Below are 27,150 nucleotides of genomic sequence, written 5' to 3'. Positions count from 1 at the left end.
TCAGGGAGGAATGAGGACCTCAGGCAGTTGTATGAGCTCCACTACTTCAAATTTCTTTTAGATGGGATTTGGTCTTTGCAAATGAAGACATATTGAACTTGTCAGATAGGGCAGCAGAGAACTGCTGTAGCAGCCAGATAGGTAAGACCTTTTCTATAAGGTTTTCGTTAGACTTGCAAAGAATGAGCAGGAACCAGGTTTAGAACTTCTGTGGGTCTAAATATAATGGAGTTGCAAACGCACTGCTGACATGTCAGTCTGCTCACTTAACATCCCTGGCCTGTTCCTCTCTTACACTGTGGCACAGCAGTTCTGTTAGCTGCGCCAACAACCTCACTTTCAATTGCAACTGTTACATTTAAAAAAGAGAAAACCTCAGATCTGATTCTTCAACATAGTGGTAACAGAGGGACTTAGAAGTTGTTGCTTGCTTACACTGATGCCTGTATTCTGGTATAATAAGATTCACATGTTTGAGACGGTGATTGCTGGGCATCTTTCAGTGTGTTCATGCTCTTTTTTTCTGCGTTCTGATTTTTCTGCTCCAGTGGAGATGAATGGGAAACTGGCAGAAGATAAGTCTGAAGACACAGACTGTGATGGTTCATCTTTACCTGAAGATTTTTCAGAGGTCAGATGGCATGAAGCTGGCAGATTTTTCTTTCTCAGATAGTCTCTTTCCATTTATTTTCTTCCATATTTGTATGGAGTTTGTAGAAATACCCTTATATGTATTTTAAATAATAATTATTTAAAAAATGTAATAATATAATAGCTTGTTAGTGTTATTTGAGGTATTTCATCTAAAATTTCCTTGATTGCTGCACAGAGAAAGGAAGAAGGGACAATGAATATTGTGTAAACTTTCCAAAATGTAAATGTGAGACTTCTTTCCCCTTATGCTTTACTAGAATACTCTCCTTAATTTGAATGACTTTTGTATATTGCATCCCCAGCATTATTACATGTTCTCTTTCACATCAGTCATTAGCTTCCAAAACGTTGTTTCAAATTGGAAGAGCTCTGCCTATCCAGTATTTCCCTGCAGCTTTCTGGCCAGTGAGTGAAGAAATAAGTCAGGCATCCAGCTCTATCAGTGTTCTCTAGGAGATCCAGAAGTAAAATTCTTTGAGTGTGACAGTAGAGAGTTTCCAGGTGTCATAATAAGCCAAAAAATCATCTTGGAGACTTGCTCCTTCTCTAAAGGAGAACTGAAATGTCCTCTTCTCTTCTGAGTCTTCATTGTCTTTTGAGGAAGAACTATGTCAGAGTACCTGTTATTTAGAGGTGAAGCCCTGTTCTGTGACAGTTGTGGCTCAGCAGAAAATAGAAGTGCTCACAATGAAACTTGCCTCATTTTTTTACAAGCAAAAAAGTTATCTGGAAAAAGTGTAGATGATTTTTCTGCTGCTGCAGGCAGGAAAATATTTTAAGATAGCTTTTGGCTTTATAACATTATGGCCTTTTCTAAGTGCTCTCTGTTGTTTTGGGTTGATGAGCTGTCCAAAAGTGTCAAGTCTTGCATTATGTGATGTTTTGAACTTACTCCCCTTCAAAAATAATATGTGTAGCCATTCACATCCTTTAAAATCTACAGTGGGTGAACTTCATTACAGTGACCTTGATGTGTTTCATTATTTCTCTTCCAATAGCCCATGCACATAAATGGTTGTGAAGACCATGGTGAGGAAGGAGCTGTGCCAGAAAGGTAACATTGTTTTCCAGTGTTTCTTGAAAGTAAACCTATGAGATTTGAAGTAATCAGTGGAGATTTGTTATAATGCCAATTGGGTGTGTATATTGGTATAAATAGATGGATATATATATATGTGAGTGGTGTCTAGCCAAATTGCTCTTTGTCCTTTTTATTTAAAAAGGTTATAATTCACCTGAATATTGGTCAGCTTTATGTGCTTTACCATGCCCTGGCTGCATTTTTATTCTTTTGTTACGTGGTTGTAACAAGTAACCAGGATATCTGTCAGATGGTTCCAAACAACTTCATTTGCACTGTACTGTTTGTTTCTTTCAAATGAAGAAGAAATTCAAACAATCTTGTCTTCAGTTTGAATCTTTACAAGGTTCCTTAATGTGATTTCTTCAGATCTCAAAGTGCCTGTGTAGTTCCACTGATGAGTCTGTATCCACTTGGGTGCTTGACACCTACTGTTTGTACGTGGGAAACTAAGAGCATGCCTGACCGTGTTATTAACTTTTGCTTTGACCTGCCTTGAGTCCTGGAAATTCCCATGTTATTATTTCTGTGTTAAATATTTTAAAAGGAAAAAAAAAATGTGGGTTTTGAGATCATTGCTATGGATTTGGTCCATGGGTACTTGTAGCTGTAAATGACTTTCTGGCGATGCTTCATGAAGTTGCAAATGCATTGGTTGTCTCTAGGTGTCGCTTCTTACTTTTGTTCTTTGCTCACTTTAGATCTCCTCCACAACCTCCCTTGAGTCAAGCAGATGAAGATGAAATCACGTGGGGAAGTGATGAATTGCCAATTGAATCAATCAGCCAGGAGCGTGTAAATAAAGGCAAGAGCTTCAGCAAACGATTAATTGAAAACTGAGGATCACATTAAGCAGCCAATATGTTCAGATTTGAATTTTTAAGTCTTGGATGTGCCTTGAGAGTCTGATGACAGATATAGTGGGAAGATTTGGTGACTTGCTGAATTCAAGCTGTAAAGATACAGGAAAGAGTCTTTACAGCTTGAAGTAACGTGTGTCTGAAAGTCCATTGGGGCACATGTTGGTGAGATTGGGCCTATGATGGGAGAGGAATTGAAAGCAGCTTTCCTCCACCTGTCTGACAAAATCTTTAGCATATGATGGTTTGTAGGATTTAATTGTGATCAAATCAGTATCTCGTGTGTTTGAAATTTTACCTGCTCAATGCTCACATTGTTCACTATTTTCCCTGTATATATAGACTCTTATTTTTCCATTGTTGCTCAGTTTGGCAGGATGGAGTACTGCTGAGTTGGATGCATTTGACAGATACTTTTACTTTTTGAGAACTAGAAATGTCAAGTCCTGAAATCCTTATACAGAAGTCCTCTGTCTATAGAGCGTGTATTCCTTAATAGAAGAAAATAAAGAGTGGTGTAAGCCTTGTGAGTGAACAAGTAGATTTAGGACACTTAAATGCGTTAACAGAAAGCCCTCAAGTTGTTAATTTTGTCATGTTTCTGAGGAGTACCGAAGGCCTGATAGGGTAGCATGCTTCAGCAAAAATAAAGATGTTTAACATGCCTTTCAAGTGGTAATTGTAAGATTTTTTATTATTATTTATTATTACTTATTTTGTTATTTATAATTTTTTACTCTAAGTGCTACAAATGGGCACTCAGTTACATGTTGATTTAACTGAAAGTTCTGAACTCATCCCTGTGCACGTTCATGGATTTTGTGGTGATTTTAAGAACTTCCATTTAAAGTGCATACAGGGTTTGTTTCATTTGTTTGGAGTTCAGGAGAATCCTCTGTTCCCAGACTGATCAAAGTCAGTTTTGCTTTTTGCTGGTTATGTTGGTTAATTGGTTTTTGTCCCTCAAACTGAGAAGCTCTTTGTGCACTCTCTGGGTTGTGTGGAGGGATTCTGAAGATAACAGGAAGCAAAGAGTGTTGGAAGGACTGCTTCACTCAAGGATGCTCAATTTGTCATGGCTTTTTGTATAAGATAATACATATGAGGCAGCTTTTCATGGCAAGAGAACCATCTAGTGCAGTAACAAGGACATGCAGCATTGCACTGCATTTTATGTATTTCCTTCCTTTAGTTAATTTAGTTTAGTTTAGTTCACTATTTACACAGCCATGCAAATCAGCCTCACTCTTCTGGCAGATCTCCCTCTGGTGACAAGCGAAGAGATCTCCGCGCTGCGTGCTGTGAGTGTGCTCCCTGGCGGCAAGTACTGCGGAGCCAAGCTGAAGGCGGCCATCAGGGTGCTGCGAGGACTGCTGGAACAGGGGGTTCCTTCCAAGGAGATTGAAGTGAGTGACATCAGTTTTGCTTTTTCTAAAACTTGGCCTTTTAACAGGATGAAACAGAAATTGAATGGTTGATTCATCACCGCCTTGAATACCACAGTTCTTTAATTTGCAGCTCTTTAAAGGAATGGGAAGAATTCCTGCCCCCAGCAGCTGCTGAGAGATGAGATTGGGTTGAGCTGGGAGTTCAGTTCAAAAATGTGTTTGTGTCTTTTTTATTCTGGGTGAATTACCAAGTGAATGTGATGCTAGCAGGCATAGACGAGGAAGAGAAATGCTGCAACGTTGAGCTGCAGGATGTGAAAATAGTCCTTTCCAGGTCTTACAGTCAGTCTTGTTCAGTGAACTCTCTCTTGAGAGAAGAAGCTGAGATACATACTGGATATTTAATGGGTTGTTTGTTTGTTCAACGTGGTGTATTTTGTTAGCTACATGAAATCAGATTCCTTTCTTTGGCTGAATGATTTTGCACATCCATTAGGGTTTCCTTCATTTTAGAGGCTGCTCTCAGCACTTGTATCATTCAGAGCATTTTAATGCGTGGATAATTCACAGAATCCTTAAAGTTGGAAAGAACCTTTAAAGGTCATCCAGTCCAACTCCCCTGCAAGGAACAGGGGACCACAGTTAGATCAGATTGCTCAGAGCCTAATCCAGCCTCTCCTTGAAAGTCTCCAGGGAAGGGGCATCTCTGGGCAACCTGTTCCAGCACCTCACCGCCTTCATTGTAAAGAACTTTCTCCTTCTATCTAACCTAAATCTACCCTTTTTAAGCTTGAAGCCTTTTCCCCTTGTTCCATCACAACAGACCCTCCTGAAAAAGTCTGTCCCCTTCTTTCCTGTAGCTCTCCTTTAGATATTGAAAGGCCGCTATCTGGTGTCACCTCATAGCCTTCTCTTCTCCAGGCTGAACAGCCCAAGCTCTTTTCAGCCTGTCGTAGTGGGAAAGGTGTTCCATCCCTTGTATCATTTTTGTGACCCTAGAAAAGATTCTTTCCCTACAGAATCTTCAAGAGTTAAAACCATTGGATCAGTGTTTGATTGGACAAGCAAAGGAGAACAGGAGGAAGAACAGATACAAAAACATCCTCCCTTGTGAGTATTAATCGGTCTGACATTTAGTGCAGATATTTTGTGTCAATTTGTATGGAGAATTAATTGGATCTGCTGCTGAGTAGGGAAAAAAATAAATACATCTGACATTTTCTACATGTTTAAAGTCAATATTTATAAAGTAGTGTAAGGTTGATGAATGACAAACTAGTGCAACAGCTAAGAATGAAGGCCCACAGATTTTACAGGTGTTTCAATAGATCCCACTTATTATTAAGTGAGATACATGGATGTAGACGGACTTTTTTTTTTCAGTTTTACTTGTGTAAATTTGGAGTAACAGACAGATATCCTACTGTCAGTAAATTTCCTTCTGCAAAATGTTGTTTGTTGGCTGGGAGAAGCATTGAGGAGCAGAGACAAGTGACACAGGCTTAGCTCTGCATGTGAAGTATTGAGCCTCAGCATCAGGAGTGCTGCAGTTGAGGTCAGGCACCATGATATCTGTTGGTTAGATTTCTCCCTGGCCATCTTTTTCTTTATTCAAATAGAAGTACTGATTTGTATCTCAATGCAAGTATTGTATTGGTTTTATGTTTTCTGTTTTTCAATAAAATGTTGAAGTACTTTGGAGATAAACACCTTGCGGGTGTGTAAGGCTCAGCATCTCTGCTGTGTGAAGATTGAATTATATTCATGCCTAACATTAAAGTATTTCTGTTGTGTTGGAAATGCAGACGATACCACCAGAGTTCCTCTTGGCAGTGAAGGTGGATACATCAACGCCAGCTTCATTCGCATGCCGGTGGGGAATGAGGAGTTTGTCTACATTGCTTGTCAAGGACCTCTCCCCACTACCGTAGCAGACTTCTGGCAGATGGTTTGGGAGCAAAACTGTACTGTGATTGCCATGATGACTCAGGAAGTTGAGGGAGAGAAGATAAAATGCCAACGCTACTGGCCAGATGTGCTCCATAAAACCACCATGATAACAGACAGGCTGCGGCTGGCTCTTGTAAGGTTTCAGCAGCTGAAGGGCTTCATCATCAGAGTGCTGGAGCTAGAAGAGATCCAGGTAAGTGAGTCTGATTTTACATGCTTTTTGAGTGCTGGCATTTCTGTCCTCACACTAGTGTCTTGCCTGGTTTCAATTACAGTGTCTGTTGGTAAGAGGTAATGTAGAGCTTCTCTTTGCCCAGTGATAGTTACCGAGCAATTCTTCAGCCCTACAGTTTGTGCTGCTGTGGGACCTTTACAGGAGAAGGCAGTTAGGCCAGGAGGTGATTTTTTGATGCTAATTAGACTTCAGATGCGGCTCCCCAGGTGCCTTTGGCCACAGAAGCAGAAAGATATGTAGAGATACAGCATTCACTCCTCATTCAGTCTGGCTGGTTTGTTCCTGTGCATGATTGGTCTGCACAGAAAACTCCATAATATTTAACCACCTACAGTTTATTTTCAGTTTAAGTCACCATTTCTGTGATTTTACTGAATTGCAGACCAATTTCATGGAGCAAATCTCTCTCTTCTAAGACTTAAAATTTGGGAACTTCTCTGTCTTCTTTTTCTTCTTCCTATGTGTAACATTTTGTTCCTGCTGTTGTTGTTAAACCTCAGACAGGTGAGGTACGGCACATTTCCCACTTGAACTTCACTGCCTGGCCTGACCATGACACCCCTTCTCAGCCGGACGACCTGCTGACGTTCATCTCCTACATGAGGCACGTGCACAGATCAGGACCCATCGTAACACACTGCAGTGCTGGCATTGGCCGCTCAGGGACCCTGATTTGTATCGATGTGGTTCTGGGGCTCATCAGCAGAGACCTGGATGTGAGTACCTGAGAGAATGGGTTCAACCATGCTTCTGTCTTGCAGCAGCTCTGCACAGTGGGAATATTACTTCCATATTTAAAATGAACGATGAAAGAAACCATCACAAACTCACACTGTAGGAACACCTTGACCTGAGACAGCAGTATGTCAATTCATTTTTCCAGCACCACTGGGAATATACTTTCTAGGGTGATAATGAGGAAGCTGCTGGCTAGCTTCTGTATGTTGGTGTCCACCGTTGGGCCAGTACAGCAAATCCTTCTGTGAATTTGTAGGGAAGCTGAGCTATGCTAAGCTCAGTAGGATTTTTAAGCACCCATCAAATGCCCAGAAGTTTTATAGACAGGAGAAATGGAAAGCATTGTGTTAGATTGAGCGAAAGGACTCAATTTTCTGCATACCCACCTCTTGGTAATAGTAATCCAGAGAGCCAGTGGAGGTGCACAGAGAAAGGAAAAGGTGATGTAAGAGAGCCACATCCTTATTGCCCTGAGGCAGCTCGTGCTGGTAACCTACCAAGTTTGTGCTGGGTACACGGAATTGTAAGTTGTTTCACTGCTACGTTTCGTGGGCCTGGTCAGATTCCTTGGTGTGGTGCTGAGGATATTTTGTATATGCACGTATGTCTTTTTTCAGCACTTAACTTGCTGCTGTTTGTTTTGATAGTTTGACATCTCGGACCTGGTGCGCACAATGCGTCTGCAGCGGCACGGGATGGTGCAGACAGAGGTGAGTCTCTACGTACAGCTTTCCAGACACTGGGATTCGAACTCTGATGTGCCAGGAAGCTTCCTGTAGTGATTGTCCTTGTCCCCTCTAATGCAAGCTCTGTGTTATGAGAATGAAATCGGATGCGTGCCGCTGAGTATTAGGATGCATTTTATAGTTCAAGAAATATATGCAGCTTGAAGCATGCTGCGCTCTTTCAATTTGTGACTAAAAATAGGGGTTGGAATTAAAGCATGTCCTAGAGAGGAAATCAGTTGAGAATTTTTTTGCAAAAAATATATATAAATATATGTATTACATGCTAAAGAGAGAGCTTCATGTAGCTGCTGTGAATCCCTGAAACCATTCTGAAGCCTCCTTTTGGAGGGAGGTGTTTAGCCAGAAGTAAACCTAATCTCTGGGAATAACCTGGATCTGGAGAAATTGAACCTACCTTGGATCTGCAACTGCTTTTTGAACATGAGAGACTTCTGCCATCAGTTCACAAAAACAAACAGAAAAGAACTCTCACCCCAAATCATGCACTAGCTCCCAAAGCTGCACTGCTAACATAATATGCACTGTGGTCTTCTTCCCCTTGCAGGATCAGTACATCTTCTGCTATCAAGTTGTCCTGTATGTCCTGAATCATCTCCAGCACGAAGAAGAGAGGCAAATGAAATCCTGAACTGGAAAGTGCTTTGAAAATACAGATGTGAGGAACCTGAAGGGACCTGAAGGCTCTCACCTGTTCTTTGTTCTGCCAATGCTGTCAAAGTCCTTTTCTTCAGCTGCTGTCAAATGTTTTCTCTATCTGCCTCTGTGTGTCACTGCACATAAGGTACATAGTGTATGGACAAAGGAGAGCTCATACCATACCACTGCTGTCTTCAGCCCATGGACACAGCTGTGAGATATTTGTATAACAGTAAATAATATTTAATAAAGCTGCATTTTTTTGCAGCTTCCTTAATACATGATTAAGTACTCAAATAAAAATATTTTAATGAAAAAAAATGAAAAAAAGTAATGTTGAAATACTCCTGCAGCTCTGCAGCTGCTCTGGAGTATTTGTTTCTTAGGGGGTGGGATAAAGCAGTATTCTTGTCCTGGCAAACTTTACTACCATGCCATTTTAATGGTCTCTTTTAAAAGCTTGTGTATGGCAACAGACTGTTTTGGCCTTTTAGTAGAGTTGGAGCTATTTTATAGAGGGTATCTTAAATCAGTATTTAAGCTTTAAGAGCTGCCTGTTAGTGTAAGGATAGTGGTGACTGTTTACTGTAAGTATCACAGTTAACAATGTTTACTTAATAGAGTTCCATGTATATATTTATATACTTTTACAAAAAAAAAAAAAAAGAAGTTGAATTATCAGATGTCTAACTTTATAACTTATTAGGCATCTCTGTAAATAAAAATACACTTAAAATGCACTGGTGGGTGAATCTGGGTGTTTCTGTGTCCTACTGCATAGGTCTCCAACCTTTGGGCTTGCCTGGGCCACATGGACTGGAAAGGAATTGTACTGGGCTGTGTTCTTCTAGGTCACTGTAAAACTTGTGCCTTCTGTTTCTTTCTGATACAAAGAGCACAATAACACTTTGATAGAGCAAATTCTCAGCTACAAAACAGTTTTTCAACACAGTCACCACCATTAGCTATGCATTTACACCAGCAATGATCAAGAGCCCACGTGCTGTGCTTCTAACAGTCTGCAGATTGGATCTGCCTGCTGTATGCCAATGTTTTAGCTTGGCATGGGAACAGACAGAATAATACTTCCATTAATTATCTTTGATATGGCATCCAACCTCCATTATAGCAGAGTAAATTCTCAAATGGTACACTTATAGAAAGAAAAATATGTTTGTGAGGCCTGCCATCAGTATGGCTCCATGTTCACATTGAAAAACCAGGGATGGTAACAAGAGCTTTCCACACTCACACTTGCTGCAAAACTCAGGGAGAAAGGGAAGCCTATTTCTGCCTTCTTTAGCACTGAATTTGCAGTCTTTCATGCAGATACACCTGGCTTTTCCCAGCTGTCTCACACCTTCATTTGTGGTCAGCTGCATTCACATAGCAGCAACTGAAGGGTTTTGTCTGAAGCTTCTGAAGCTTCTCTGCTTGGGCCTCAGACCCTCCCCTCTGCCCCTTCTCTCAAAGGTTCTGCTGGGGGCTGCACCACCCACAGCACCTACCCCAGCACCAGCATCTGCACAGGAGGCTCATTCTCACAGATGTTACCTAATTAGATAATTAAAAAAATAATCTGGTGAAAGCTGGCAGTCCAAGCAGTCCTGTGCTGCAGTTATTTACAACAGAATTAACTCTCCTGCTCTATGATGTCAAATCTGCCACTGAATCTGGAAAAATATTCACTCTCCTTGCAACTTCAAAGCCTGTTGTAAGCTTGGAGACATATGGGGTACATGCTTTCCTTAGCCACATACTTCCAGAGTGCTTCATCTCTCTCTGCAGATCATCTGTCCTTGTTAGGTTGCCCGTCCACATCATTATCGGGATGCAGGATGCTGTGCTTAGGGGCACACCAGGCCTAGGTGCATCTGGCTTGTCTGTAACCTGGAGCAGGTGATGCAGAACAGAATGGAGCCAGCCAGACATCCAACTCACATCTGAAAAGCTCTTTGCTCATGGGTACCAGCTGGGGGGCTTTGCTCCCAGCCCAGGTCTACCTTTGTGCAGTTTCGGTTTCTTTCAGCGTTGAGGATAAAAGAATGCACAGTGCCATCAAGATTCTTTTTGGCTGCCAGACTCCAGCTCCAGAAAGCTGTGCTGTGTTTTATTACAGCTCTCCTTTCACAAATGATACATTTCCTTCTTTTTCCCCATCCCTGGAGGTGTTCAAGGCGAGGTTGGTTGGGGCCATGGGCAAACTGGTCTAGTATTAATTGGGGAGGTTGGTGGCCCTGCCTGTGGCAGGGGGATTGGAAATTCATGATCCTTGAGGTCCCTTCCAACCCTGGCCATTCTGTGATTTTTGTACCTGACATGAAGCAGACACTACTATCTTAAGACAAATGGAACAGAATGTCAATTTCTGTTCTTGAGGAATATCAAAAAACTCTTTCTTTCATATCGTGGTTAGACTTAGAAATGAATTTTCAACTGATTTCAATGGATTCTGCATTAAAACCAGGGCACTGGAAAAGCATTTTTTTCCGAAGTGTTTGAACAGCCAGTTTTGATTCAGATAAGGAAATGGAACACAGTAGTGCGTTGTTGACATTTGCATCTGAGCATCCTTAGTAAGAAACAAGGCTAGCTGTATTTGCTGAAAAGATAGATATACATGGGGAAAAATATAGCTTTATGAGGCCAGAGATGGATTTACTTTGTTTTGTGACATTGAAGTCCCAATGTATTGTAAAGCAAGTATCCTCTTCCTGAGCTCCTTCCTTGAAAACACCCAAATGTATGCACTGCACGCGTAAGGCATGACTGGAGCAAGGGGTACGTCTCTCTGGTAGGAGAGGGCTTATGCAGGTCTGGTAAAGAGACAAGATCACATTTTTGAGTTGAATGTCTGATTGCAACTCTGTACATCTGAAAATTCACAGGTAATGTATTGATGCTGACTGAAAATGGAGTCACAAGAATAACAAAATATGGATTATTTTGCAATCTTGAAACTCATTCCCCAATTCCTGTATCAAAATGCAAGGCAAGGTGCATACTTTTCGCTGTTCACAGGTTGTATTCAGCCAGAGTATCAAAGAGCATCCAATTATCTCCTATTACTGGAGGCACTGCGCTGTGCCTTTCGGCTAACATTTATTTGGGCTAAAACCTTCCTCCTCAAGCCATTGTGTCACCTTCTCGAGCAGTATCAGTGACAAGTGTGCTGGGAGACAAGGCTGCAGGCAGTCAGGGCCTTCCCATGCTGCCTGAGGCCAGAGCAAAACACAGTAATTTTTCCTCCCATCCTTTCCTTCGCTATGTTCTGTGTAAATAATGATTGTGTTAATAGAAACCGTTCTACTGGTGTATTTTTCAGCCTGACTTTAGTGTCAAGTGTCACGTTTACCAAACATGCCTGAGTCTCCACATGTGCTAGAAGCCAGAGCTTGGGCCTCAAGCTTTGAGTGAGAAGCAGAGCTGTGCCAGCCTGTCTGCTGTCTGCAGAATGAGCTGGAGCTTGCCTAACTGGGAACCAGGCATTCAAATAAGGCATGTGCAAGTACCTCTGCCCTTCTCAGTGCCAGTCCATCTCTATTCTTATTCCACTACCGCACCTCTGCTTTTTGCATGAGGCTTCTGGTGGGGCTGCAGTAGACTCCAGCCAGATTTCAGCTTACAAGGGCTCATACACTATGCTCTGATGTCCCCATTGGATTATGGTGATGATAATTAATTCCATCAACAGAGCCCAGAGATTTTCAGATTGTTTTTGCGATGTTTCCATCTATAATGCTTTTCTTCAACATTACGGGATCAGACATGAGACACCACTTGAGCTCATTATTAGCGTGTGCATTTTACAGCTGCCAAGTGATTATTTTGGGATTGCAGTCTGTGTTGGTTAGTGTGAGGGGCTGATACAGTAGAGTCTCTACCAATGAAATCAGGTTTGAAGGCATTGTTCAGAATGTACCTGTGAGGCTTCAGAAAGCAGGCACTACCATCTGTGGTGGGACCAGGCCTCTCTCCGCAGTCCCAGCTCTCCGCAGCACAGTGGCATGTCTATTGGGGATGTCTGGACCCGCTGACATCCTGCCCTTCTCTGCTTCTTCAGAAGCTGGCACCAACAGGCCTGGGGTGTTTCCAGTAGGACAGAAAGAGATCTCAGAGCCCAAGCCCAACATTCATATGCAGATCATTGTAAAGCAGAGCCTGAGCCTGTCCTCTTTCCATGTAAATTGTATTCCACAGTCTGCCCCTAATGAAGTTCGCCTTTGTAGATGTGACAAAACTTCATTAAATTGATTCCTTTGCCAGTGCGCACCTACAGGATGAGTTCCTACTGGCCTGGGAGAGCCTTGCTGCTTGGTATCTCACTTAACTCTTTTTTGTTTGTTACCTGATTCTGAAGGCACCAGCAAGAGTGAATAAGCTTTCTAATCTTAGCTTCAATTTGGCTCTTACATTTTCCAGATGCATAAAAGGAAAACTGACCTCTAAGTTTGGTTAGAGGCTGAGAGAGTTGATGAGAACCCGGTGGGCTGCCTCAGCCTCTTTTCATCTAGAATGCCTGGCTTAGAGCAAGGAGAACGGGAAAAATATATTTAAAAGGCAGTGAAAAGGGCCAGAAGAGAGTTTTAGTAGGTTCCTGAAGTAAAAATCCATTCACTACCCAGCCCTTTCCTGGCAGAGGCCTCTAGAGCATTAGGAGAAAATGTTTGTAAATGGAAAAAAATAGCTCCGATTTTTTTTTTTTTTTTTCAGTTTCTAAGTAGAAAATACTTTTTTTTTTTTTTCAGTTTGTCACACGTGTTTTTTCCCTGATTGCTTGCTGTCTCCTCTCATTTAGATGCTATAGCCAGGGAAAATCAAAATTGTTTAATTTTTATATGAAAGAATCATCAAGTACCAATCATGTAATGATTGCAAATGGTTCAATATTTAGACTCTCCAGTACCTTGGAAGTAACTGGAGTCTTTTTGAGGAAAAAACAGTTTATGAGCAACAATTAGTCATGCTACAGATCAATATGTGAAGTGCTTACAGTTTGGAAGTAGGGCTGCCTTAGGGGCAGAGGTGGATTCCTGAAGACTGCAAGAATGAAGAGACCATGAGTGCAGTGGGTGGTAGCAGCTGGGACACGGCAAACTTGTCTGAGAGAATACCGATGAAGAAAGCAATCTGGATTCATTGATTGCTTTTTTAAATACTGCAATTGCAAAAGTTCCCCTCAGACTCCCAGGCTGCCAACGGTTGTACCTTTTTGTTGCCGATTTCAGCGCTGGTGGATGGCTCTCAAGTCTCTTAAGGGTAAAGTGAAGATGAACTGCTCTGTGATCATCAGCTCCAAGATGAACTCTGTGCAGCAATGGAGCAGGTCAGGCAGTGCATTTTGGGTAAGGCATCTAATGATGGAACGTTGCCCCGGCAGCACATTCGTTGATGCTCTTTTCCCAGCATCCCAGCGCCATTTCTGCAGGCCCAACCTGCAGCTACCTGTGGCCTTACGCCTCCGTCCCCCGACCCTCCCATTCACACAGCTCACTTGAAAGTTAAGGCTTCGAAAAATCGCCAGTGCTGGGCTCAGCCTTCCTCAGTTTGGACCTGCGTTTCTGGCACACGTGGCAAAACCCATCCCCACAGCAGGTCAGTTCACCCTTCCGTTAAGTACTGCTTTCCTAGGTGGTTGAGAGATGGCCACAGCCTTCCCTGTGCTGCGCCGTCCCCTGGTTCTCATTCACATATCGCATATCTCTGACCTCAATCTCTGTGCACACGGTACAGAGGATATGGGACACTCAACCCAGTGACTCCTGGCAGTTCTTCAGCACTCACTGTTTTCTCTTATTTCCTTTTAGGATAGAAAATTGCTGCTGCAGCTTGAACTACCGACTTCTCAGAGAGCTCAATGCCATGAACAGTTCTATGCCAGCAGCCACCACACCACGCAACTTGTGGGTAAGGCCATTTTTATTATCATTAGTATGAAATACAGAAATATTTCAGTGGGTTTTTTTTTTTGTTGCCTTCCTCCCTGTAGGGCCTTGTGGTGGTGTTTTGCTGTTTTATTTCCTGAAAGCTGTCCCTGAGCTGTTTAATCCAACCAGAGGGCCCCCAGGAAGCCATATGGTCTGTCAGCATGTGTGTGGTGCACCTGTGAGCACTGAGGGAGTTCTCTTGTAGACTGGTGGAAGTCAGGTGTTGAAAAGGCTTCTTTGCTCGTGGTTCTGGTTAGCTGCTGATTGGTAGGAGGTGGTCTGTTGGAGATGACCTCTCCTCGGGTTGTGTTTGGTTAAGAAGCTGGGATTTCACACTAATCATCTGGGTAGACACAAGGCAGAGCTGCATCTTGCTGGAGTTGTGATGAGAAATGTAGAAGCTTCTGAATACCTTATGTACTCAAAGTCTGGACTTTGGCAGAGGGCTGACGTGAGTACCCCCTTGGCATCAGCCCCACGGATCAGGAGCTATGGATGGCTCACTGAGGGCTGGTGGCAGATGGGGACAATTCCTCCATCCTCCAGCAGCTCTGTATTTCCCCAGTTTTAATTAATTTCTCAATTAATCTGCACCCAAGTGGTTAACCTGTACACTCAGCAGCATACAGGGCAGGCGGCAGATGAGCTGCCCCTCCTGGCTGCCTCCTCCTGCAGCATCAGCATGGGGCAGGCTGCATGCATTCAACCTGTCTTCCACCAGGGTTCGTTTACAGTACATTGCAGATGCCCAGATACACAGGGCTGACCTTTCCTTTTCTCACTGAAGAGTTACAGTCTATTCGAAGTAGAGAATCATAGAATAGCTCAGGTTGGAAAAGACCTTAAAGATCATCAAGTCCAACCACAACCTAAGTGGTATCAGAACTGTTTTTTTAAGACTTTGGTGAAGAAAAGAAGAAATGTGACCTTCTCCCAGGCAGCAAATTTAATCTCTCCAGTTACTTTAGCTCATTTGTACATCACCGTTGGTGTCAGTGTTTTTGGAAGACATGTTGAATATTTGTACATAGGCATTAACTTCTATTTTCTGTCTTTTTTTATTGATTCTTGAAAAATGAAACAAAGAACTGCAAAGGAAAGATTTGCAAAGATGGTTAGCATTTGTGCTACCTGAAAAGTGATTTCTACCAATGTTTTCTGCTTCCTGACCAATTGGAGAGGAATAAAAACATTGGCATTCTGGCTTCCCTGCCTTCCCCATCAGCACAGGAGGCAGCATGCATTGCTGAAAATGAGTGAAGGGTTTTATGCCCTTTAAGCAAAAAGCACTGGAAATAAAATAGTTGCTTTTGGAATAAGAGAAGCCATCCTCATTAGATTACCCAGCTAGTTTGATTGACGTCAAAGAAGAAAGCTGTAGGTGTTTCCGTTCATTGCAGAGGAGCTGGATCAGATGGCCTTTAATGGTTTCCTCCAGCACAAACAGTTCTGTAGCTCTATGATTTCAGAACTGCCGTTACAGTGGCATAAGGGGCAGTCTCTTGCAATAACTACTGCAACATCCTTCCCCTTCTGTTTCCTCCTTGCTTCCTGAATGCTTAGGCTTTGAAGTAATTTTTCTGTGTTACCTTTTCATCTATAGCTGTATTTTCTTCTAATACTGCTTTTCCTTTCCACAAATGCTTCCGCTCACCAGCAGGCAGTTTGGGTGTCTAAAGGGAGTGCCTTCATGGCATGTTTGTTCTTAAATTCAACAGCTGAACCTGGAGCCATAGTCTTGGTTGGCACACACTTGGCTGAGTCCACAATAATGGATGCTTGTGGCTCTAAAAGGTCCCTTTGAAACCAACAGATGCACTCACAGGAACAGTCCAGTATTTACAAGCTTGCCTAGAATTCAGCCTCTTAACCTACAAGTGGTTTTCATGCAAAGATTGTCTGTTACAAAAAAAAAGGAGATGTTTTGCTGCTTGGGGTAAGCATCCATTCATCAGGTTACACCTCACCTTTTTGTTGGGCATTACTTCACACCATCGTCGTTCTGAACATCACTGAAATTCAGGATGTGCCAAAGGAGATTCAGGTTGGCTGCCCAGGGGGGTTGTGGAGTCTCCTTCTCTGGAGATATTCAAGTCTCACCTGGACGCCTACCTGTGCGACCTGGTGTAGGGAACCTGCTTTGGCAGGGGGCTTGGTCTCAATGACCTCTAGAGGTCCCTTCCAACCCCTACAATTCTGTGATCTGTGATGTTAGAAAGAATTTATTCTCAGAAAGATTGGTGAGGCACTGGCACAGGCTGCCCAGGGAGGTTGTGGAGTCACCACCTCTGGAGGTGTTCAAGAACCATGGGGATATGGTACTAAGGAACATCATTTAGTAGGCAGTATTGGTGGTAGGTAGACTGTTGGATTAGATGATCTTCAAGGCCTTTTTCAACCTCAATGACTCTATGATTCCATGAGAGACGATTTAGGCTGCCAGGGAGAATCAAGGGATTCACACAGTTATGAAAATATGCGAGGGGATGATGAGGACTGTGTCTCCAAATGGTTTTGGAGAACTAATTTGAAACAGATTTTGGATGTAACACAAATCCAAACTGAAATGCAGAGCACAGAGAGAGAGAAAGAAAATGTGCATTCAGATTTCATTTTCTGGTCAGCATGACAAACATTTTGGACATCACTACATTGTCATGACTTACTACTTCAGAACCTGAAGACATGCCACATTACTTCTTTAGCTCTCCTATTTCCCTCTCTGTTCAGATCTTGAGGAAGGATGTTCCTGGGTTGGTCTTTGACTGTTCAAGCAAAGCTTGGGTGGCATCAGCTGGGTACAATGTGCTATTGTTTTGCAAGATGTTCAGTATCTCTTTTTTCTCTTTCAGATGAACTGACTGCAGAAAGACAGCTATGGCATCTCCAGGCAAAGAGAGCATCCCACATCGCAGGTAGGAATTAATTTGGTGTTCTCCTATCTTCCTGGATACTTGGACTAATTATTAGATTATATATTTTTTTTAAGTAGAAAACTCAGTGCAAGCATCACAGCGATTGGGTGGGGCAGAAGGGTTTTCCCTTAGAAGCCAAACCTGCAAAACTGATTTTTTGGAGTCATTTTCCTGCAGTTCCCATTGCTTTTTCAACATGGCTCTCTTTGGCTGCCAATATGTTTTACCCTCATAGCAGAGTTCTGTGATCTTTTCCCCTGTTACGCTGTCCTGAGGCACGAAAGAACAGTGATTGCTGCATATGGGAAAGGCATGGGTGAACAGACACTCAGGTACTGATGAGATTCAAACCATCCTCCTGCACTTCCTCTGCTGCCATTCTCCAAAAGACGTATTCATACATAAATATTTGTTTAATTGTCAATAATGTAAATAATTGTCAATATAACTATGAAGAATTGGTTAAAAAAATCCACTTTCTGGAATTCTGGAATATAATGCATAACAGCCGGGTCAAAACCAAACCAAAATCACAGGCATTTAGTTTCTTGGTGTCCTACATACCTCACTGCCTCATCTGGGGATTGGATATTGCTGCAAAATGAATCTGACAGCTGTAGTGAATCTGAAGGGTACATTGTGTTCTATACATAGATGTTATCTTGGTTCAATTGGAATATAAATCAGGATATTTAACACCCTTGCACAGTGTGGTTTCTGACAGTTTCAGTGCCAAAGCCAACAAGGACTATAAACCTCTTTCTAACTTTAACTGTTTGTGAAAGTTCTTACTGGTGGTGGAACATTTGAAGACATTAACAGTGATAAGTCAGTAGTGCCTGGGGAGATAATGGAAATTCCTCCTGATGGCTGCCAAAATCTCATCGGGTACAGCCTCCAGTGCAGTCTTGTTTGTGGGATGAGGTGGTTTCTCTTTTAAAGTCTGTTTCCTTTCATTTAAACACTGAAGCACATAGGATTACTTTCCCCTTGGTTCTCAGAAATGTTTCATTTTTAACAGCTATACCCTTTTTTCTTTCTTTCTTTTTTTTTTTTTTTTTTTTTCATAACAAGCTGCATGCATCTTGGCCTCCTGTTCTTAAAGCAAACATAACCTTCTGGTTATGTTCTTCCCCTCCCATTTTTTCAGTGCCGTGCTGGTTTACCTTTCCCCCATCGCTTCTGTAGCCGTGCAGCATGGGTGAGACCTGGTGCTGAGTGTTTTGCATGCTTTGCCCAGCAAGGGTGTGCTGCTGGCAACCAGATGGAGATCTGGAAGTGCTAAGTTTAAGAAGGTGCTATAAAGCAAAGCCTGTGGAGAGGAGCTTGGTCTAGACTCCTGCCATTGCCCACAGCATGCAGCTTGATTTGCCTTGTTAAACTGGTTTTTGTCTATGCTTTTATGTTTGGGTTTCTAGCTTTTACTTGCTTTCCAGCTGTACATTGGAGACAGGAGTTTAGGGGAAAGATAGATCTATCATCTCCTTTCCCCTGCACATGTGAAGCCTGTGAAACACTGTGTAGCGTGGTGTTGCAGCCTGTGCTTTACAGCAGCAATGCATGTGTGTTGCACAGCTGCTTCTGCAGATAGGGCTGGGGGAAGACAGGAGAATATCAAGCCCTTGCCAAGTTTGTATATGCTTTGGGATTGCCAGAGCATGAGCAGTTCCTTAAGGATGAACCCCTCTGCAGGCCGCAGCCTCCACTTTTCTGTGGAGGTGATGAGAAGGAGCAGGGCAGGAGGGCACTGGCTTCTAGGGGTGCTCCAGAGCTGCACTGTTAGGGGTTCTCCTGTAAGTCTGCGGCAGCCTTTGCCTTCTGACCTGGTGCAAAAGTCCTCTCTGCAAATAAAAAGGCTCTGCTGCTTCACACGTCTGGAATCACAGCCTAGAATCACAGTGCATGTGTGACCCTTCTCACCTTCAGATGTGGAGGATTCATCAGTGGCAATGGTGATTTCTTGTCAACAGAGCTGGGAGGACGTGCTTTAATTAAAAGAGCGCAGTGCCTCTTGAAGGCTGAAAGTAAGGGTGTGTGACTGTTTAAAAAAACACAGTGTGGTACCATATAATGAGACGTTTGGAAAAGGTTGGTAAGGGCATGAAGCTGACCTATTTCTGGGGATAAACAAGCACTTGTTGTGTTCTACAGCAAATGTGATACTTCAGGAAAGCTTACAGGCCAATGTCTAATTACTTTAATACCGTGTGGCATCTACTGCATTTATCCTCTATGCTTGCTCAACTGTTTGACAGTAGTGTAAGCTTCTGAGATTTATCCCACAAATGCAATGGACCATCAACCCAAAAGTTGCACTCTGGTTGCTGTGGGTATGGTGGGGTTGTTCTGGCAAGCCAAGAGATCATGCTCATGCTGCTATAGGAGCAGAGACCCTCGACAATGCTGTAGACCCCATGCCAGGCCAGGCCAGCTCTTTTCAGCACAGTGAAACCATTGCTGCTTCATGCTCAACACATTGCATTGTGCTCGCCTGTGTGAAGTTATGAATCACAGAATCATTAAGGTTGGAAAAGACCTCTAAGATCACCAAGTCCAACCCCAATCCACTCCCACCGTGTCCTCTGACGCCGTCCTCAGTGCCTTATCTGCATGGTTCTTGAGCACCTCTGGGATGGCGACTCCACCACCTCCTTGGGCAGCCTGTGCCACTGCGTCACCACTCTTTCTGAGAAGAATTTTTTCTAATACTCAACCTGAAACCTTTGCCCGAGATGTTTTTAAGGAATGGTGCATCCTCAACACTATTCACCTCAGGGATGCACTCCTCAGTGTGACAGGTCACATTTTATTGATCTCTTTGCATTCTACCTCATGGAGACTGTTTCCTTCATTTGGGGCACACTTTTCAGAGGCAAGGGCTCAAAAAAGCTGAAACTTTATCCCCAGCGCGTGAATAAAAAGTATGTGGGGAAGGCTGTGTCCTGCTGACGCTTCGGGAAGTCTGAGAGGAATTCCGTGGCGGTGCAGCCTGGCTGTTTGCTATAGGAGACAAGAAGCCTTTTAGGATGCAATGTTCACAATTTTCTCCAACAAAAAGCAGGTTCCAGCCTGGCGAAGCGCAGACAGACAGCTTTCGGGAGCTCGTATTTCGTTTTTCCCTTCTTTTTTTTTAACCACCTCCCCCCGCTCAGCCCTTCGGCCCGCCCCACGCCTCCACCACGGGCTGCGGGCCGTACCACAGAGCCTGGAGAGGGGGGGGAGCGAGGGGGGAGCGGCGGGGGGCCGCGGGCCGAGCGTCGGCCCCGTCCGTCGGCGGGCGCGCGGCGACGGGGCCTCTCGGAGCCCCGCGGCCGTACCGCCCCTTCGGGCCGCAGGTGGCCGCCGCGCCCTCGGTGGCGTCGGGGAATGCGGCGGGCCGGAGGAGGGCCCGGATGAGCGTAACCCAACCCGGGCCGGGCAGCTCAGGGCAGAGCGAGAGATGAGGCGCTGCGGGGCGTAGCGCGGCCGTGGGGCTGCGGGAGGGCCCCATGGAGGCGGCGGGGCCGGCGGCGTGAGCTTCGCCATGGCCGCGCAGTCCAGGTAGGGCTGTGAAGGGCTCCGGGGGGCACAGCTCGGAGTGTGAGTCACCGGCTCGGGGGGCGGGGGGTACGGACACCGAGGCTTAGTTTTGCGGCGGTTTTACTTCTTGTTTCTGTGTTCCCTTACTCGCTAACTAAGCTCTGCGCGCATGAAGATCAGCACTGAAGTCAAATTGTTGCTTGTTTTAAGGGGGAGTGACGGTGAGCAGCGGCGTTCCCCGGGAAGCTTGCCGTGCTTTTGGGTCTGCGGGCTTAGCCACTGTGTGCCAGGGATGCGTGCTGCACGAGTGCATAAAAGCCTTTACCAGAGATGCATACGCTCAGTCACTGGAGTCATGCTACGTGGGAAAGAGAGGCCAAGCACCCGCAGAACTGATTTGTTAAAGCAAGTTAGAGGGTTCTCTCTGTTAGGCGAGAGCCTTTTGGTTTTGCGTCTCTTTTGTCAGAGAAAATCAAGCAAACAGACCCGCAGTCAGTTTCTGCATGCTCAGTAAATCAGCGATGAGGTGGTGTGATACAGAACGCCGCATTTTGGGCATCGCTCGGCGTGAGGCCTTTTGGGCAGTCCTCCATCTGCTTGGGTTTGCTATTTCTCGCTTGCTGTGCGTTTCAATAGGCACAGCCAGGGGAAGGGAGGTGAACCTGGGGAGGATGCGGGTTTGGCAGCGAGAAAATCCTGCGTCCTTCTTTCATTTTCAGTGCTCCCACCGCATTTGGATTCACTGTTTTGGAGGTGGCAGAGTAAGGCAAACAAGGAGATAAAACACACCTGTTGCTGCTCAGCAGTGCTTCAGAAATTGCTGTGGTGATAACTGAGAAACTGATGCGCTAGCAGATGCCATAACTATTTCATTTTTTTTAATACCGAATCTTAAAATTGATTGCGTGGTGAGTTGGGTGTTTTAGCTGTTTGAGATGAATCAGCTTTTACCACCGGCTACCACCTTACATATAGAAGCAGTCAGTGGAGGAGGTATCCCTCAGTCTGCGTTGTGCAGAATGTGGGGTGTTTTGTGTTTCAGTTGCTGGCTGAGCTGTAGGCTTGCAGCTGCAACGCTGTGCGCTCCCTTCTGGAACATGCAGATGATCTGATGCTTGTAGCATCCCTGAGCAGCATGGGCTGTGTTGGGTTTTTTGTTCTGTGTTCAGGAGCAGAACTGAGAACAAGTTCACTTCCTTGTTGGTTGCAGTGTGATATCCAGTTTTTTGAAGATGTAGGCTGTTACTCTCACATTTACTTGAAATTGCTGGCTTTGTAATACTTTGCCATTACAGTTGCTAACAATTTCTGGTTGCTTTGCAACTTGCCTTTAGATGTGCCCCTTATTGGTGTGGCTGCAGGTATGCAGGACCAACACCGTTTTGTCTCCCCTGCAGGAAGGTGGTGGAGAAGCACAGCCAGAGCACTGCGCAGTCAGTGTCATGCTGCTGTCCCTGCTGGCTCTTCTCCAGAGCTGGGGACAATGGTAAGGCCCCCAACAGCCACATCTCAACTTCTAACTCCATAAGAGTCAGGGAATAGTGCTGGGCCCTCATATCAGTAAAAAAGGAAGGAAATGCTGTGTACAAACACCATGTAGCTACGTCTGTGTTTAAAATAGTGCAGCAAAACAGTTTCTTCTGAAGGGAGTGGTGCTAAGGCTTTTCCCTGAGGAAGATGCAGCTTGGTTTTTGCTCTGTGTCGTTTCACAGCTTTCTGGGCCAGATCTTCAGGCACATTTCATAATGTGTTTGTTCTGCGGGTCCTGCCAATACAGGCAGATGCCAGTATTGGTGATACTGCATTCCAGGCAGCTGATGCAGGTGAAGAAGGGCTGAAACATTGTCTTGTGTTACTTCACCTATCAGCTGAAAGATGAAACATCCCCTGATCTCATGGTGGCTTTGCTAACGTGCTGCTCCTCCTGAGGTCTGCTGCAAACATAGGTTGGCAGGGTCTTGGGGCAGTTCTGCTGCCTGGTGAATGAGAACACGGAGCCTCAAAACAGTGGGAGAGCTCTCATCCTGTTCATACAGCGTGGAGGTGTTTTTCCTGCAGTATTGTGTGCTGCAGTTCAGGTTGCTGGATGGAGTTGGCTATGGCCATGATGAGAGCACAAAGACACACGTAGCCCTGGCTGGACTGGCTAGGGCAGGTGTCCTCTCAGATGCAGCGTCTTGCTGCAGCAAAACACTTCATGGGGAGCAGGTGAGCACAGGTTTTCCACAGCTGTGCATTCACACAGCTAGGGGAAGAGGCCCCCATCAGGAGAGGTGCTTGCTCAGTTCCAGTTCTCAGTACCTCCCTGGTTTGGGTATTGCCAAGATGAGATGCCTCAGCAAGTTCCAGTAGGCAAACTTCATTAAGCTGTTTCATACTTTGCATGGGCATGTTTGTTTTCTGGGCTGGTCTGGGGATGGGTATATTTAGTGTTTGGAAATGTCATTTGTAGTTGTGTTGTAGTTTATTGTAAAAGTGACATGAAGTTGTGCTACTGTTGCTTCTTCAGCCTTACCCATCAGGTTAAGGGAAAAGTATCCCTGCTTTAGCTTACAGAGAGAGGTTGACAAGGAAAATGGTTACTTGTAGAATCATAGAATGGCTTAGGTTGGTGGGGACCTTAATGATCATCTCATTCCAGCCTCCCTGCTGTGGGCTAGTTGCCCACACCAGCTCAGGCTGCCCAGGGCCCACCCAACCTGGCCTTAAGCACCTCCAGAGATGAGGCATCCATAGCCTTTCCTCATAGCTAGTGCCAGTGCCTCACCACCCTGTGAGAAAAGCTTACATCCTAACATCTAATCTAAATCTCCTCTCTTTTAGTTTAAAGCCATTCCCCTTGCCCTGTCACTATCAGGCCATGTAAAAAGTTGGTTTCTCTCCTGCTTGTTGGCTTCTTTCTGAGTACTGTAAAGCCGCTATGAGGTCTCCCTGGAGCCTTCCCTTCTCCAAGCTAAACAAACCCAACTCCCTCAACCTTATCTTCATGAGAGAGGTGCTCCAGCCCTCTGATGATCTCTGTGGCCCTCCACTGGACCTGCTGCAACAGCTCCACATCCTTCCTTGCTGGGGGCCCCAGGTCTGGACACAGTAGTCCAGCTGAGTCCTCACAGGAGCAGAGTAGAGTGGGTCAGTCCCTCTCCCTGGCTCTTCTCTCAGGCTATACTCGTACCTGGGGTTGCCTTGATCCAAGTACAGCACCTTTTGGCGTTATTGAACCTCATTAAGTTCTCACACACCTGCTTTTCAAGCCTGCTGAGGTCCCTTTGGGTAGCGTCCCTCCCGTCTGTTGTATCAACTGCACCGCTCAGCTTGGGATCATCAGCAAACTTGCTGAGGGTGCGCTTGATCCCATCATTTATGTCATTGATAAAGATGTTGAAGAGCAGCGGTCCCGAGATGGAGCCCTGAAGGACGCCACTCATGACAGCCTCCACCTGGGCATAGGGCCATTGACGACAGCCCTCTGGCTGCAGCCATCCAACCAATTCCTTATTGACCTAATAATCCACCCTTCAAATCTCTCCCGTTTAGAGATAAGGATGTGGCGGGGGCCCATGTCAAAGGCCTTGCACAAGTCCGGGTAGACAACATCAGTTGCCATTGGTTAATGTTTAATCTCTTTGGCAACAGCAAAACTCTTTCTCAGAACTGGAAAAAAAAAAAAAGAAAAGAAAGAAAAAAAAAAAGCTTGCTTTGTTTTTGTGCTTGTTTCAAAAATTATAAAAAGGAAAAGATCCTCACCAAAACCTAAGGAGGAAAAGGACAACAGATGCCACTATCCAAAAAAAAAAAAACAAAACAAAGCAAAACCAGAAGCATGGGCTGGTGTTACATTCATATAGTTTTTTACTCAGAGTGCCCTGTAGTGTATGTTCTGTAAGCAGCAAATGATACATCGTTCAGGGATGAGCACAGCGAAGTTCAGCAGCTGGTGTGTGTGTGTGTGTGTGTGTGTGTGTGTGTGTGTAGTGCATGTGCCTCTTCCTTTTTTCCCCCTTTCTCTAAGCTGTATTGCAGGCATTATAGTTTCAAATACTAACAGCAGCTAGGACTTGTGTGTGTAGTGGTGAAAGGATTTTTGGCCCTCTGAAGAGTGGCACCTGATAAGGAGTTAGCTTTCAGTGTTCTCATGCTTCTAAAGTCTTTGTTTGTGCTTAAAAAGCGACAGAGCTTTTTTAAACCACTTTTTTTGCCAGTGTGGTTTAGAGGCTCAGCACCAGCCTGCAGCTCTTTCCCCAGGATCCTCTCTCCCAGCAGGCTGTGCCGCAGACAGGGATTCTGCTGGCAGACGGGTCGTCCTCTGGTGTGATGCAGCTCTCCCCATCCCCGTGCCCTCAGCAGCACACGCTGTTCTAGGAAGCGTTGTTCCCCTGGTGCCAGTAAGCCCGTGGCTGTGCTGTCCCAGCTGGCTGTCGGGAACGTGTTTCTTCATGCCTGCACCAGAACCATGTGTGCAGGGAGTGGGTCCAGGGGGTGAAGGGCAGCGTGGAGAGTCATCTGTCTCATTGCCGTGGTTTCTGTAGATGAGGAAACAGAGGTGCCTGGTGTGTAAATCCCTGGGTGTGCAGTTGGAGAAAGCAGCTTTTTGCCTTGGCTCGCCCGGTCTGACATGAGCAATGCTCCAATTCCAAAAGCACATGAAGTCTATGAGGTTGTTTAGTATGCATTATGCTTGTGGATCTCTGAAAGCTCCCGATTTTCCATTTATTTAAATGCTGTTTGCCAGTGAGATGTTATACTTGGCATTTTAGTTCTGCAGATTTTTGATTTCAAAGTTGATATATAACTTTCTGCAGACAAAAGACACAGGGATCTCTTACTGCTGAGGGAATGTGATCGCTACACCAAGGTTTTAGAGCACTGTTTATCAATTTATCTGCTTGCAAACCCCTATCCATTTTACACGGGCTGGATTCAGCATGTTGATACTAGGTTTGCTTTACCTAGCTAGATCTGTGAACCTCCTAAAGGTAAATGCCTGGCTCTGTAGAATAACAAAGGCTACATACTCATGTAGATTCCATTGAACTGCCCAGATCCTGGAGGAAAACAGGCAGATCTGTGTCCTGTTCTGAGAGCAGCTGGGCTCCTTATGGAGACACTGTAATAATGAGATGTGGTCTTTAGGGACTTTTTTTTTTCCCCATGCTGTTCTTCATGAAAATCAGTTGACTCATACTCTGAGGCATTAAAAATAACAGACCGAAAGACTTCCTAAACTGGCTGACATGGAAAAATTCAGCAACTTGGATGTTCCATCTTTGAAAAAAATACTGTAGGTCCATTAGTGATGTTGTATACAATATTCCACATATTTGTTACAAAAAAATGGCACCAGAACCCCCGGCCTTCTCCATTAAAGCATATACACAAGGGAATAACTCTCTGTCTTGTGTTTTTCCAGTGTGAGGAATTTTCAGTGTCATCAAGCTATCGCACTGAAAATGGTGTGATATCGGAAGAGCCCAGCTGAAATTCTTCCCTCCTGGGAAAAGGCAGAGTTTGTGAGTTGGGTGGTGCAGTATAATTAAGAACTGGCAAGTAAGAAAGCTGAAATAAAGCTAATGATGCTATAGAAAGATGTGCCATCTAGTTGTAACATGCTTTTTGTAGGTAGCTTATGAAAACAAAGTCAATTCAATGGAGAAAACAAAAGCTTTACTTACTAGTCTTTCTTTGCAGGATGTGAGTTTGTATTGAGCAATGCTGCAGCCAAGTAAGGAACCACTGATAACTGCTGAAGGGTTACCCGATAGATGAATTCATCTGGTAAAACAAGCATCTCTGAACACAGAGATGTCCTTAAGGTTTGTGGATAGCCTTCTGCAGGCTGCAGCTTCTTGTGCAGAAGGAAACAACGTTAGTAACCTGGGTTTTGCAGTTTGGAGTCATCCTGGGTGCAAAGCAGCACAGCCTGTTTGGAGGAAGAATTTAACTTAGGAGAGGAGGAGAGTTTTTCCCTCTGAAGTTGCCCTTAGATTTTGCGTTAGGTTTTTGGAAGGCAGACAGCCTAGAACTTCCTCTTCATGATTTTTCAGTAAGTGAAAACAGTTTGTCATTGCCACACCTTCTGCTGGTTGCAACCAAACCTACCTCAAGCTGGTTCTGGTGCTAGTAGCAATTGATTAAAATCTGTTTCCATGTGCTGCATTGTTAAACCAAACCAAACCCATTCTGTAATGCTTGTAAAGCTGGACACAATCTGGATTGATCCTTACGTCTAATGAGTATTCAGGCCTTTTGTGGACTGAATCTTATGTCATTTTGGAGGTCAAATGCTGTTGTTTTGATGCTCACCTTAAGACTCCAGTTAATTTTTTCCCACTTGGTGGATAGGGGATGTGGTCACGGGGCAGATGGAGAAGTAGACAACTTCTGAGCAGGGGAGATGTCAGGAAAATTATCTCGTTATGGTCCTATTCCTTTGTATGTAGATTAAATATCAAGGTAATGGTTTCCCTTTTTTTAATATCTTCCTTTGAAAATGTGCTATTC

At 44.4% G+C, this 27,150-nt stretch overlaps 2 protein-coding genes across 11 annotated transcripts in view; both read left to right on the top strand.

Moving 5' to 3' along the window:
* PTPN13 (protein tyrosine phosphatase non-receptor type 13) overlaps positions 1 to 9,031 on the top strand; it is a 106,529-nt gene extending 97,498 nt beyond the window's left edge. For 5 of the 8 annotated variants that reach the window (XM_042871052.1, XM_042871054.1, XM_042871050.1 and 2 more), the window contains 9 exons: positions 549 to 631; positions 1,653 to 1,708; positions 2,437 to 2,540; positions 3,853 to 4,001; positions 4,988 to 5,093; positions 5,789 to 6,126; positions 6,669 to 6,884; positions 7,554 to 7,616; positions 8,200 to 9,031. In XM_042871052.1, coding sequence (XP_042726986.1) covers positions 549 to 631; positions 1,653 to 1,708; positions 2,437 to 2,540; positions 3,853 to 4,001; positions 4,988 to 5,093; positions 5,789 to 6,126; positions 6,669 to 6,884; positions 7,554 to 7,616; positions 8,200 to 8,283 — 1,199 coding nt within the window. In that variant the 3' untranslated portion in view covers positions 8,284 to 9,031. The remainder of the gene's footprint in view (positions 1 to 548; positions 632 to 1,652; positions 1,709 to 2,436; positions 2,541 to 3,852; positions 4,002 to 4,987; positions 5,094 to 5,788; positions 6,127 to 6,668; positions 6,885 to 7,553; positions 7,617 to 8,199) is intronic. The other 3 variants (XM_042871057.1, XM_042871056.1, XM_042871053.1) reach the window with 1 other exon arrangement.
* Positions 9,032 to 17,080: 8,049 nt separating this feature from the next.
* Positions 17,081 to 27,150, top strand: part of AFF1 (AF4/FMR2 family member 1) — a 54,402-nt gene continuing 44,332 nt past the window's right edge. For 2 of the 3 annotated variants that reach the window (XM_042870398.1, XM_042870397.1), the window contains exon 1: positions 17,081 to 17,133. In XM_042870398.1, coding sequence (XP_042726332.1) covers positions 17,096 to 17,133 — 38 coding nt within the window. In that variant the 5' untranslated portion in view covers positions 17,081 to 17,095. Of the gene's footprint in view, positions 17,134 to 20,575; positions 20,674 to 27,150 lie in introns of those variants that run through there. The other variant, XM_042870400.1, reaches the window with a different exon arrangement.

Source organism: Lagopus leucura, unplaced genomic scaffold (assembly GCF_019238085.1).
Source record: "Lagopus leucura isolate 7727_CA_CO unplaced genomic scaffold, USGS_WTPT01 Super-Scaffold_100004, whole genome shotgun sequence".
Lineage (NCBI taxonomy): Eukaryota > Metazoa > Chordata > Aves > Galliformes > Phasianidae > Lagopus > Lagopus leucura.
Note: the sequence above shows the minus strand (reverse complement) of the source record. Positions and strands in the feature narration are given on the sequence as shown.